Here is a 13,241-nt window from a genome sequence, read left to right as displayed (position 1 = left end):
GTGCGGCGTTAAACAACAAACCAACCAACCAACCAACCAACCAAATCATAGTGATCGGACAGTAGCAGACCACTCACATACAACTAAGAGGTGAGTGAGTGAGTTGGGTTTAACGCCGCTTTTAACAGTATTCCAGTTATATCGCGGCGTGTCAGCTTAATGTGGGTGGAAAGCCCGAAGTGATGCAGGTCCCAGACGTTTACCACTTCGGTGAAACCCACGAGCACGGGTATGGTGCTGACAAACCTAGAAACATAATCGGGGCGAACCGGGATTCGAACCCACAATCATAGGTTTCTGGCGTGCCCAAGGGACGCAACTCTGCACAGCGAATCGCGGCGCCTTAGATGACTGGGCCACCCTTGCCCCCTACAACTGAGAGGGAGTATGAGAAAGATGAAAGGGCGGGAAAGAGAAAGAAGATAATTTCGGATCAGTCCAGGTGCAATATGTTTGTGTATCGTCTAATGATCAGTGAAGCATCGTGTTAACTTCCATTAACAAAACAAACTAAGGATCAAAACGAGGTAGACACTAATCTATAAAAATTGAATATACAGGCACAGAAACGTGACATTGGAGAAACCTGTACCCAAAGGTGTCAGAATCTGGACACGCAGTCTACAGTAAACAGTTTGTTCAGCAGACATCAATAAGCTTTTATCTGGGATCACCTGGACTAACAGCGATCCGACACGACCTACTTATATAACCACTATGTCAATTAAGGCTATAAAGTCCGACCCAAATCATCGTCAAACACATTATGCTTGTCGCCATGTCTCGAGTGATCATTGCGTTGGTTCTGGTCCTATGCTGCGCTCTGACGGCGTCCGCTGTCAACTTTCAACGTACCATCGTCGCCATCTCCAAGTACACCGACTGGGGTCAGAACATCTTTCTTCGGGGAGGACATGGTGATGAGAGCATCCGCATCAGACATGAGGTAAAGACCCAGTATCCCCAAGGCTTTTTCGATCAGACCTCCGAAGGGGACCTCTATCTGGGATGGGGAGGCGCCGAGGAGACTCAGGGCAGATACAACAGGAACACGGTTGCCCAGGGCACTCCTATGATGCACACAACAAATGACCAGTAAGTGGACATATTTCTAAAGGAGCCAGGGTATCATTTTCAGTAAGTCTGCCTGAGCAGTATGGTATTTACTTCATGGTGATTGGCTAGTTCACGCCAAATGTTCCATTTTGGGATTGTTCGCGAAGTGGTCGAAAGCAACATGTCGACATATGGACGCTTTGTTAATGGCGACACAGTCGGTTTTATGTGAAGTCGTTTTAAAAAAATGACTGACATTTTCAAATAATTTTGTGTATAGTGAAGAGTTTCCCTTAAAAACAATTAATAAACTACACTACTGACGGCCGAAATCAATCTCGACTGTGCGCTATTTATGATGAGTGAGCAGATGAGTGAGCGAGTGAGTTTGGTTTAACGCTGATTTTAACAGTATTACAGTTATATCACGGCGAGTCAGCTTAATGTGGGAGGAAAGCCTGAAGTGATGCAGGCCTCAAGATCGTCTTGACTGCGTGCTTCTGCAAATGCATCTCATTAAAATCAGATCTTAGTTCTCGCTACCGCTAAACAAAGATCTGAGGACATCCCATTATACGGGTCACGTCAGACCGACCTTGTGCGAACTTTGACCGACCAACGGAATGACCAATCAGAAGGCAGCTTTCTCGTGCTTTACGGCACTAATTTCAAATTGGCGACTACGCTTCGAAACGTATTTTGACAAATATTCGATTACACATTTGAAACCTGAACAAAATAACATTCTGGAATGGCTAATAGATAGTCTAGATTGTATGGATTCAGTCGTTAAACCCGTAACTATCGTTCGGAGTAAAGTTTTCGAGGTTGCATGATTAGAAATTACATTCCGACTGTCACTTTCATAATCTGGTAAGCGATGCTCTGATTGGTCGCATGAAAGGTCGTTCTGACATGACCCCTAATGGGATGTCCTCAGATCTTTGTTTAGCGGTAGCGAGAACTGAGGCCTGATTTTAATGAGATTGCACGTCCAGCAACTTGAATATACAAAGGTGTTCTACCTAGTTCTCCACATACCAGAAAGTTAGGGGTAGAGTTTAAAAGGCCACACGCCAGCTTAAGAAATTTGACGTGAATCTTTTCAATACCATCCATGTGTCCATATCCCCATTTTTCGCAAACAAATATTAGATAATGTAAAATTAGTACACCAAAACCTTTGACTAGGCAATCTAATAGCATATTTAAATTTCTGGATTTTTAAGGAGGTGAGCAGTCTTAGATGCGCTTTCTGTCAAAATATTTATTGCCGTCTTAAAAATTCTATTTCTACTGAAGGTATCGCCCAGATATGTATGATCATTCACAATTTCTAGCTCAGTGTTTCCATAGTGGAAGGATAATTTACTATTTCTCGATATCTCCCAAATATATGTATCTTTGCTTTGTTCAAATTCACATCTAAATTCCATATATCACGGCATACAACAGAATGATAAAACATAGACGCAAATTTGCATAATTACAGTCACCAATTGAAACGCTTGCCGGTCATAGTCAAGTAAAAGTGTTTTAAGATCATTAATAAGCAGACAAAAAAGAGGTGTCTATAAGTTGTCTCCTTGGCGGACGCTAGAATAACATAGGAACGTATGTGATAACACACCGTTCACTGACACACACGATTTTATATTTGCATACATATTGTGTACCAACTGTACAAATTTACCCTTTATACCCGATTTTAATAGTTTGTACCATAGCCAATTCTCTATACATTATCGAAGGCTTTTGTGAAATCGATAAACGCACAGTATAGTTTTTTTTGTGTAATCTTTCAAAATCTTTAGGGGGCACGGGTGGCCCAGTCGTCTAAGGCGCCGCGATTCGCTGTGCAGAGTTGCGTGCAGAAACCTATGATTGTGGGTTCGAATCCCGGTTCGCCTCGATTATGTTTCTAGGTTATTTTAATTAAAACATGTACTCTGTACCACTGAGAAAAATGACAGAAAATGATTGTCATGGCTACATGGTAAATAGGCTTCGAAAAAAATTATATGTTCAATCAGACATATGGTTTTTTTTATATAAAGAGGTCGCTATGATACTATCATAGTGTGTTTGTGTCCGACCTTAGATGTTACGCTACTTTCTGTCGTCAGTATATTATATTATTATCTGTTGGTTGTAGCTCCTTCGACCACACGAACTCATCCCTCCTCGGTCTCGTCGGAGAGAGTCTTTGGCTGGCTGATCTCTACATGGATTGTGACCAGACCGACAATGGATGGTTCGACTTCAAGGTATGTCTCTCGTGTTGCAGTCATTGTGCAGTCAAAACGCACTGGTGAAATGTTAGGATGCGCGTCTGTTGCTTAAGTCACTGTAGACAGTATCATAGGAAAGTTGTTTCATAAGCAAACTACAACTACAACAACAACAACAACAACAACAACAACAACAACAACAACAACTACTACTACTACTACTACTACTACTACTACTACTACTACTACTACTACTACTACTACTACTACTACTACTCACCGCCTCTTGTGGTAGAGCGTCCGCCCGGAGAGTGGAAGGTCCGGGGTTCGATCCACGGCTGCGTCACACCGAAAGACGTTAAAAGATGGTACTTGTTGTTACCCTGTCTGGCGCTCGGCATTAAGGGGCTAAAACAAGGACTGGTCGGCTCGGAGTCAGTATACTGTGTCTGGGTGGGGTATTCATGTTAAACTGCGGCATGGTATCTCAGTGGGCTAGCACTAATAAATCGGCATCAGTCCGGTCTAGTACAAGCAGCCACATACACACGTGCATGCACGTCGCTATATAAGTGCAATAATCTTGGACACGACGTTAAACCCCGTTTCACCTCACCTCGATCAGATCGTCTTGACAGGGCTCCGCCATTTTGTTTGAAACAAATGCAAGTGATACGAGAGGTGGAATCTGATTGGCCCACAGGAGAGGCTTGGACGCGACGTTAAACCCAATTTCACCTCACCTCATCTCACTACTACTACTACAACTATTTCACTTATATACTGTATTGTTAGGAACAGTCAAATTTTAGAGTTACATACTAGTTTTAAACCTACATCTGTGATAGTCTAGTTTCTTTACTGTCCTTTGTCGACAGCTTTTTTATTCTTAATCTATATATTGTATAATTTGATTTAGTCACGATATGGCTGAACTATTGCCGATGTGACTATAAATCCTCACTCACCCACTCACTCACTCACTCACTGTTTTAACACTGTTGCTGCCACACAGGGTTACATGGTGGATCTCCGACCAGGCTTCAACAGCGAAGGATGGGAACATTACATCGGAGAAACCACCTGCAACGTTGACGGCGACGACGTGGACGTTCCAAACACCGGCAACCACCACGCCAAGTGCGGCTACTTCAACCTTGGAATCTGGAATAACGGTCAATGCTGGGCGAAGAAGCTGGATTACCAAACAATGCTGTTCCGGAGTGCATGGTCGGAATCCTAGTCTGAGGTTCCACTTCTCAGATGGCGAACCAAATGTACCTTTTGCAGATTCGACCCATGACGGCTTAACTATTTATACGACAACTTGGCATTAATCCTTGAATTATTATTTCGTAAAAAGCAAATATATTTCGATTTTGAATTGTGCTTGAATGTGAGTGCCCTGAATAAACTCCTAGTGTAGAATCTCCGCACATCTTCTGTGTTAACAGTATAATATTGCAGTATCGGTTATCGATGTTATGATTTTTTTCAAGTGACCAGCTGTGGAGTAAGTGAGTTGGGTTTAACGCCACTTTTAACAGTATTCCAGTTATATCACGGCGTGTCAGCTTAATGTGGGAGGAAAGCCCGAAGTGATGCACGTCTCAGACGTTTACCACTTTGGTAAAACCCACGAGCACGGGTATGGTGCTGACAAACCTAGAAACATAATTGGGGCGAACCGGGATTCGAACCCACAATCATAGGTTTCTGGCGTGCCCAAGGGACGCAACTCTGCACAGCGAATCGCGGCGCCTTGGACGACTGGGCCACCCGTGCCCCCGTGTAGTGCTTTGAACATGCCATTGTAGTCTGGATATAGCGCAATATAAATAGTCTTCTTCTTCTACTTATCTTGAACCTAAAAGGAATGAGGGAGTGGGCGAGTAGGGTTTTGGGCCTCTGTTGACAAAACAGCAGCCAAACGACAAAAGGGGATGCGTCAGTGAGTTGTGTTTTACGTCGCTATATATACTATATAATAGTTATATTACTTTGTTTGATCTTCGTGTGGAAGGAAAGCAGACGTTTGCCACTGTTGATAAACCCACATGCAATGTGCGGACAAACCGATGATATAAATTCATAGCGGATTAGAACCGAGGAACATACGGTCATAGAGCGTCAAAGGGAAACAACTCTGAAGAACGAATTGCGACGCCAGAGACGACAAGGACAACCGTTCCCCAGGCATTTCATTAAAATAATGTATTATCTTGAGTGGAAGATTACCTGAACAATATTCGTTCTCTCGCAATGCCGAATATCCGGGTTCGATTCCCCAAATGGATAGAATGTCTGAAGCCCATTTCTAATGTCCCCGCCTTGGTTATACTGGAATATTGCTGAAAGCGGCGTAAAACCATACTCCCTCGCCTATAAAGTGCATCTAATAGATGGCGGGAATTTTCTAAAACAACCAAACAATAAACGAAAAATACATAAAGGCACACATACATATGACTGAATTAGTGTAACATATACTCAATTATATTATTGTAAAACATCATCCAGCGATTTCTGCATCTTTTCAAATTAATCTGACATTGTTTGTGAGTGAGTGATATACTATGTGAGTATAATTATATTTGACCTGGAAATCCCAAGGGATTCGTTTCCTTATCTACCATGTAGTTGTCCGATTTTGTACATTGAAATTTGACAAACCACAATAGAACATTACCATTTCACACCGCACCCGACTGTCATCTTTGGGCATTATGAAATATTCAAGATGTCCGACAAGATGGCCGCCAAAACATGAAAATATTGCTTTCTTGCTAATAGTATGGAATATGATACTACTTTTGGAGCTTATTTTGTACATTGAATTCGGACAAACCTCAGTAAAACATTATCATTTCACGCCGCACCCGGCTGGATAACAATGCTGCCTAGTTCTGACACAGCTTCTCCCATGCCGCGTCCTTCTGTAGACACCACTGCAGGCATGTGACCTCGACAGCTTTGTCAGGAGATGCAGGTAAACACGAGCGGGCTCACATCACCTGATATTGTTTGGACTCTAAGAAGGTAAGACGTATTTTCCTCAGGGAAACAAACCTCTAACATCTACGTTGTCGTTTAGCTAGTTCAGGATCACATTTGAAACATTCGAAAATTATCTATCGTCATCATATCAATTGTGTCTGTATTCACGAATAACGTACCGTTAGTAATGAAACGTCTCATATTTATATTTTCTTCCAGTAGGTTGGACAATATTCGACGCCGAAGAAATTCTTAAAGGAAATCGACTAACGAAGGGGACAGGGTTCATTTCACAATGCTAGCAATACTGTTAATTAACCTGTACTATGAAGTTGGATAAGCATGTAGTTAGTTTTACACCTTGACGATCCGGGGTAGAATAGATCTTCAGCAACCTATGCTTGCCGTGAAAGGCGACGATCTTTGTCGTAAGAGGCGACTAACGGGATCGGGTGGTCAGGCTCGCTGACTTGGTTGATGCATGTCATCGTATCCAAATTGGGCGGATAGATGCTCATGATGTCAATCACTGGATTTTCTGGTCCGGACTAGATTATTTACAGACCGCCGTCATATAGCTGAAATATTGCTTAGGGCAGCGTTAAGCAACAAATAAACAAATAAATAAACAAACCAGAAGCTGCTGCTCTGAATCTTTCGCTCGCTTGAGAATGTATGGAATGTTGACCTGACGTGTCAATCCCTGGATTGTCTGGCCCAGATTCGATTATTGGTTGGTTGGTTTGTTGTTTGTTTGTTTGTTGTTCAACGACGCACTCAGCTATTTTGCAGCTATATGACGGCGGTCTGTCAATAATCGAATCGCTATATAACGGCGGTCTGTCAATAATCTACCCCGGAATCTTCACGGGTCGATTCGATTATTGACAGACCGCCGTTATATAGCGATTCGATTATTGACAGACCGCCGTCATATAGCTGCAAAATAGCTGAGTGCGTCGTTGAACAACAAACAAACAAACAAACAAACAAACAAACATCATCAGTGCACACATTTTCTCATGTGTTAGGTTTAAGATACATCATCATTCAATCCAATGACATCTGATATTATTTCTAGAGATAAAAAATGAGTATGAGTGTCTTAAATGCAGATGGCGACTCTTGTTGCTTCGCTGTTCTTGGTGTGCCTTCTGACTGGATCCACCACGGCTGCCAGTGGCCATACCTCTGATTTCTGCTATCCTGGTATGGGTTGCTTCCCTTCTCAGGAAGAGATTATTAAAGTGGCAGTTTCCCTGGAAGACGGTTTTGATGCGCTCCTGTGGCCCGGCTCCCCACGTTATGGCAACATCACCATCATGAAAGATATCATATACACGAGGTTCCCAGCCTATATATATCTCGTGAGGTCAGTCGAAGATGTCCAGAAGGTGATGCTGTTTGCCCGGAAGTACGACCTCAGAGTGACCATTCAGTCGTCTGGCCACGACTACATCGGACGGTCAACGGGGGATGGTAGCATCATGATCAATCTCAGCAGGATGCAAAGGTGAGAATGAACGTATCCCTTACGTTGCTGCTTCCATAGGACGCCACTTATTTATATAGCCAACATCACCCTGGTGTCACCCTACTTTTGTGTACCCACTTTCGGTTGTGATATATACTCTTCAAAAAAAAGAAACGCAATGCCAGATTTGTGTGAGGTAGGAAAATACATTTATACGAGGAACCGTACAAGGTATTGAGCCAAAATGTTGTGGAAAGAACACTTGATGATTGTAGTCATCTCAGTTATCGGTACATAGGAAAAGTCCAAGGTGAAGGTCAGCTACCATCAACAACGCTTATGTCGCCCTTTGGAATCGATAGCGGCCTGGCATCTTCTGCCCATGGAAGAGACGAGTATGCGAATCACATCCTTAGGAATGGTAGCGCACTCGGCCTGCAACGTCTGGGGTTGTGGTTGACGTCGGCGTAGCCAATTCATCCCACAGGTGCTCTATCGGTTTCAAATTCGGGGATCTCGAGGGCCAGGGGAGAACATCAACGTTGTTGTTGTGTAGACAGGCTCTTGTGATCGTGATGTATGCGGTCGAGTGTTGTCCTGCTGGAATACACCGTTGCTGTTGGCTGCAATTGGAAGGCCGTGTGTTAGGAGAATGTCGTTGATGTATCGTTGAGCCGTAAGATTGCCCTGGATATGAACCAAACCTGTCCTGCCATGATGAGAGATTGCCGCCCACATCATAACGATATCCCCACCAAACCTGTCCACTTCCTGTACGCAGTTTCCGGCGTAACGTTCTCCCCGACCCGTGCTCTTTCATCTCCTCGACGGAAGAGACATCTTGATTCGTCGCCGAACCAGACATCTCTCCATCGCAGTTGAGGCCATACCCTGTGTTGACGACACCAATGAAGTCGCTGTTGATGATGTTGTCGACTCAATATGACGCGTCGAACAGGACGTCTTGCTCGTAGACCTGCTGCTCTTAAACCGTTTCATAAGGTCTGGTCGGAGATTCTGTGCAGTCCGGGTATTTGGGATGCAGTTTAGGTGGCTGTGGTCGTCCTTTCACGTAGGTGGCGCAGTCGGATGTAGCGATCTCGGGCGGGAGTGGTTACTCTTGGTCGTCCCGACGTTGGCCGATCACGTGTTGACCCATGCTGTTGAAACCGATCCTATAGCCTTGTGATGGTGCTGGGCGCTACATTGAAAACCCTGGCTACAGCTGATCGGGATTCCCCTGCCTGCAAGCGGCCTATGACGTTGTCTCTTTGCACCTCTGTTAATCTGGGCATGTTGTTGAACTATCACTGTTCGATTGACGCAGATGCCAGGCAATCAAAAACCCTGCACTTTAATACCGTTTATAGTGCGTGCAGCTCCATGGCCCTTTTGTTAATTCAGTGGTTGCGTTTTTCCGAATCGTACGTGTTTCCCGACTAATGGTTTGCATGTCCTTGTTGTGATCCCTTTGATCCGGGAAATTTGTCACTGACACTATAACACATAAACCCCCTTCATTTCGCACCTATTGGTCCGCTAATTTTGATTTTATGGCCAAATATATTCGTATTGCGTTTCTTTTTTTGAAGAGTATAAGTATTATAGCCAACATCACCCTGCTGTCAACCCACTGTGTACCCACTTTCGGGTTTCCATATGATTTCCAGGATCGACATAAACCTAAATTCTCTCTTGAACGCTGACGGTACCATCAGATCAGAGAGTGGAAACAATTGGGCAAGGGTCTATGAAGAGGTCAGTAAACAACACCATATTTCAATTGGTACATCATTAAGTCACCACAATATCAATGTTTCTTGTGAATAATAATGGAAACGATTTCCATAGTCACAAGAAATCTCTGCTGAACGTAAAGTCCGTTGTACGATTCCGACTATATCATAAACATGTGTATGTGGATCATCATCATCATCATCATCATCATCATCATCATCATCACCGTTTTCTGGTCAATTCATATTTATTTAATAACACGATATTCATTCTCTGCCTCAGTTTTACACAAGGGACAAGATCTTCAATTAATTTGTATCTTGGACTTCGCCACTCTACCTCTCTTGATCAATAATGTACGTGAGCTTTACCTGAGCTTCGTTAATGCTACTCGATATTTTATATCTGTGTCCACTGAGTAATGTTAACTGTTTTACCTAGAATCACTTACTGATGAGTGAGTGAGTATGGTTTTACGCCGCTTTTAGCAATATTCCAGCAATATCACGGCGGGGGACACCAGAAATGGGCTTCACACATTTAGGGGCGGTCGGGTAGCCTAGTGGTTAAAGCGTTCGCTCGTCACGCCGAAGACCCGGGTTCGAATCCCGACATGGGTACAATGTGTGAAGCCCATTTCCGGTGTCCCCCGCCGTGATATTCCTGGAATATTGCTAAAAGTGGCGTAAAACATTACTTACTTACTCACTGACTCATATACAGGCACATGACATGTTTTACCTGCTATCTTTTAGGTGAATAAGCAGGGTCGTGTTGTTGTCGGTGGGAGTGCCCACACGGTTGCCATGGGAGGGTACACCTTGGGTGGAGGTCATAGTCCCATGTCAAGGTCACTCGGTCTTGCAGTGGACAACCTTTTAGAGGTTACTATGGTAACAGCAGATGGTTCTATCGTCAATGCGTCCGCATCTGGGACAGTAAAAGTGGCCCCTGATGGATCTGTGACACACTCTGCCGACCCTGACTTGTTCTGGTCTCTAAGGGGAGGGGGAGGAGGAACGTTCGGCGTCGTGACCAGCTTTGTCTACAAACTCCATAAACCACCATCAGCATTTGGACACATGACGTGTGTGTTTCGATTCCACAGGGAGAATGACCAAGACAAAGCTAAAGACTTAATCAAATTCTACTTCGACCTTGCCAAGACCCTGCCCAATGAATGGGGAGGATACTTTCTTGGAACCAATGACTATGCTGATGTGACGTACCAGCATGTGGATTACATTGTATCAATGCTACATTATGGCCCTTCCTCTCTTCCGTCTTTTGCCAAGATCCAACCTTTGGTAGATTATCACCCAGAGTGGCAGTCAGTCAAGTGTTTTAAACAGGACTTTGCTTCATTCTGGGACTACGAGGTAACCGCACAGGACGCCCTCTACACACGCGCCGCCCTCGTAACATCACTGGTCAGAGCTGGCGACTTTGATGACAACATGGCTGCAACGATACGCGACATCGTGATGGTGCCACCAACAAACACGTCCCTCGGCTCTTGCACAAACACCCTTATCGGGGGTAATACCTATGTTCAATACTGCCTTTAGGTGTAGGTTTGCACGATTATCTCCCAAAACCCCTACATCCCATTTCCCCTACATCCCATTTCCCCTACAATTAGATAAAACAACACACGGCATTTACCTGTCTGGCATTATGAACTCACCTAAAGTAGAGATTAAGGTCTGGAGGGGATTAGGGGACTTAAAGGAAAGTTTAAAAAAAAAAAATTAATGTAAGTGTAATGTAAGATGCCTGTATGATGAGAAGATTTTGAAAAATGAACATTTTGTTATAATGTATTATGAATTTTGAAAAATGAACATTTTATAATAATGTAGTATGAATTTTGAATAATATCGTAATCGTAATTAAATATTTATCTCAATCTAGACTCTATTCGTGTTTCTTGGGTTGTTCCATTGTATGAAATAGGTGACAGACTAGGGATTAGCAGTGCCATGGACCGTGAACTTTGTTATCTTAAGCTGTAGGGGAAATGGGATGTAGGGGTTTTAGGAGGTTACCGTTTGCACGGTTGTATTATCGGGTCCACTGTGCACCTGCTCCTTATAGGCGTCATCTGTGGACAATTTTGAGTGAGTGAGTGAGTTGGGTTTAACACCACTTTTAACAGTATTCAAGTTATATCACGGCGTGTCAGCTTAATGTGGGAGGAAAGCCCGAAGTGATGCAGGTCTCAGACGTTTACCACTCCGGTGAAACCCACGAGCACGGGTATGGTGCTGACAAACCTAGAAACATAATCGGGGCGAACCGGGATTCGAACCCACAACCATAGGTTTCTGGCCTGTCCAAGGGACGCAACTCTGCACAGCGAATCGCGGCGCCTTAGACGACTGGGCCAACCGTGCCCCCGGACAATTTTGAGGCGGTGACTGGTGTCAAGATATAGGTTTTTCCCCACGAACAATGACATGTCACTTGCCGCTCATGTCACAGGTGTGATGTACGACTGATTGACTAGTTTTATATACGACGCGATTATGCTCCTCGGTTTGGGACACACATAACCATACTTATGACTTCTCTACATTGTGGGATCCAATAACCTACATTACGTGGTTTGTTTGTTTGTTTGTTGTTTAACGTCGCACTCAGCAATATTCCAGCTACATGACGGCGGTCTGTAAATAGAAAACAATATTCAGTTATGTTTTCACGTACCAACGACACGTGAAGATGTTGGTTAGGATAAATCTATAGCAACCAATGCTTGTCGTAAGAGACGACTAACGGGATCGGGTGGTCAGGCTCGCTGACTTGGTTGATGCATGTCATCGTATTCAAACTGTATGGATCGATGCTCATGATGGCAATCACTGGATTTTCTGGTCCGGACTAGATTATTTACAGACCGCCGTCATCTATGTGGAATATTGCTAAGGGCGGCGTTAAACAACAAATAAACAAATAAATAAACAAACCAGAAGCTGCTGCTCTAAATCTTTCGCTTGCTTGAGAACGTATGGAAATTTTGACCTGACGTGACCTGACGTGACCTGTGTATCTTGACAACGACATGTATCCAGCGATATGTTTTAGACTGTGTTAAACCCAAACTCTCTACACAATTCGAGTTTTTCTACGTGATAACTGGGTTTGAGTATCCTGCTCAGTGTCGAATTCAAATAAGTAATAGTTTTAATAGGACAGGGGGCACCTATTAAAACTGTTCGATTTGCCAAAGAAAGCGATTTACTATGTCCGTCTCGTTTCTGTGGGGATGTCAACTTAACTAAAGTCTGTCTTTGTCGCTTTAACTCCAGGTCACGTGAGCACCGTGGGCGACGATGACACCTCTGTGAGCCCCAACTTCAGGGCAGCTCTTGCCTCCTTGTCCTGTGGTGTAGGCTGGGCGAATAACCCAACTGATGATCCCGAGAACCTTGCCGCGGCCGACAAGCTGGAGAAGCGACTGCATAGACTGGGCCATGGTATCTACCTGAATGAGCCCCCCGCCCAGATTGACAACTGGAAAAATGACTTCTGGGGGCACCACTATCCCCGGCTCCTTGCGACGAAGAAGACGTGGGACCCCAGCAACTTCCTCACGTGTCTCTACTGTGTAGGCTCCGACCTCGGCCGAAACTACGGCAACCACCGAGGAGCGCCTATCATTGGCTGACATTAGTGTTCAGGTTTACGATTATTTGTACTAAGCATTTAATAAAATACTTCTTTCGAATCGTGTTTATTGTCAT

General features: G+C 44.1%; 2 protein-coding genes across 5 annotated transcripts; both read left to right on the top strand.

The window, feature by feature from the left end:
* The first annotated feature begins 739 nt into the window (after nt 1-739).
* Nucleotides 740-4,719, top strand: LOC124148926 (alpha-amylase-like). The gene is made up of 3 exons (XM_046520214.2): nt 740-1,095; nt 3,212-3,323; nt 4,303-4,719. The coding sequence occupies exons 1-3, from the start codon at nt 767-769 to the stop codon at nt 4,528-4,530; spliced, it is 669 nt and encodes a 222-aa protein (XP_046376170.1). The 5' UTR covers nt 740-766; the 3' UTR covers nt 4,531-4,719.
* A 1,533-nt stretch (nt 4,720-6,252) lies between these two features.
* Nucleotides 6,253-13,225, top strand: LOC124148896 (uncharacterized FAD-linked oxidoreductase ARB_02478-like). Of its 4 annotated transcripts, none has more exons than XM_046520150.2 (6): nt 6,307-6,326; nt 6,504-6,567; nt 7,400-7,797; nt 9,429-9,516; nt 10,251-11,034; nt 12,807-13,225. In XM_046520150.2, exons 3-6 carry the CDS (start codon nt 7,400-7,402, stop codon nt 13,163-13,165), a joined length of 1,629 nt encoding a protein of 542 aa, XP_046376106.2. In that variant the 5' UTR covers nt 6,307-6,326; nt 6,504-6,567; the 3' UTR covers nt 13,166-13,225. The 4 variants fall into 4 exon arrangements, with proteins under 4 accessions (XP_048254500.1, XP_046376106.2, XP_048254498.1 ...); XM_048398541.1 differs by having other exon boundaries at nt 6,308-6,326; nt 6,507-6,567; XM_048398543.1 differs by lacking the exon at nt 6,504-6,567 and having other exon boundaries at nt 6,253-6,326.
* Nucleotides 13,226-13,241: the final 16 nt, after the last annotated feature.

The sequence above is a fragment of the Haliotis rufescens genome, unplaced genomic scaffold, assembly GCF_023055435.1.
Source record: "Haliotis rufescens isolate VD_foot unplaced genomic scaffold, xgHalRufe1.0.p SCAF_18, whole genome shotgun sequence".
Lineage (NCBI taxonomy): Eukaryota > Metazoa > Mollusca > Gastropoda > Lepetellida > Haliotidae > Haliotis > Haliotis rufescens.
The sequence above is the reverse complement of the archived record's forward strand: the minus strand, read 5'-3'. Positions and strand labels throughout refer to the sequence as shown.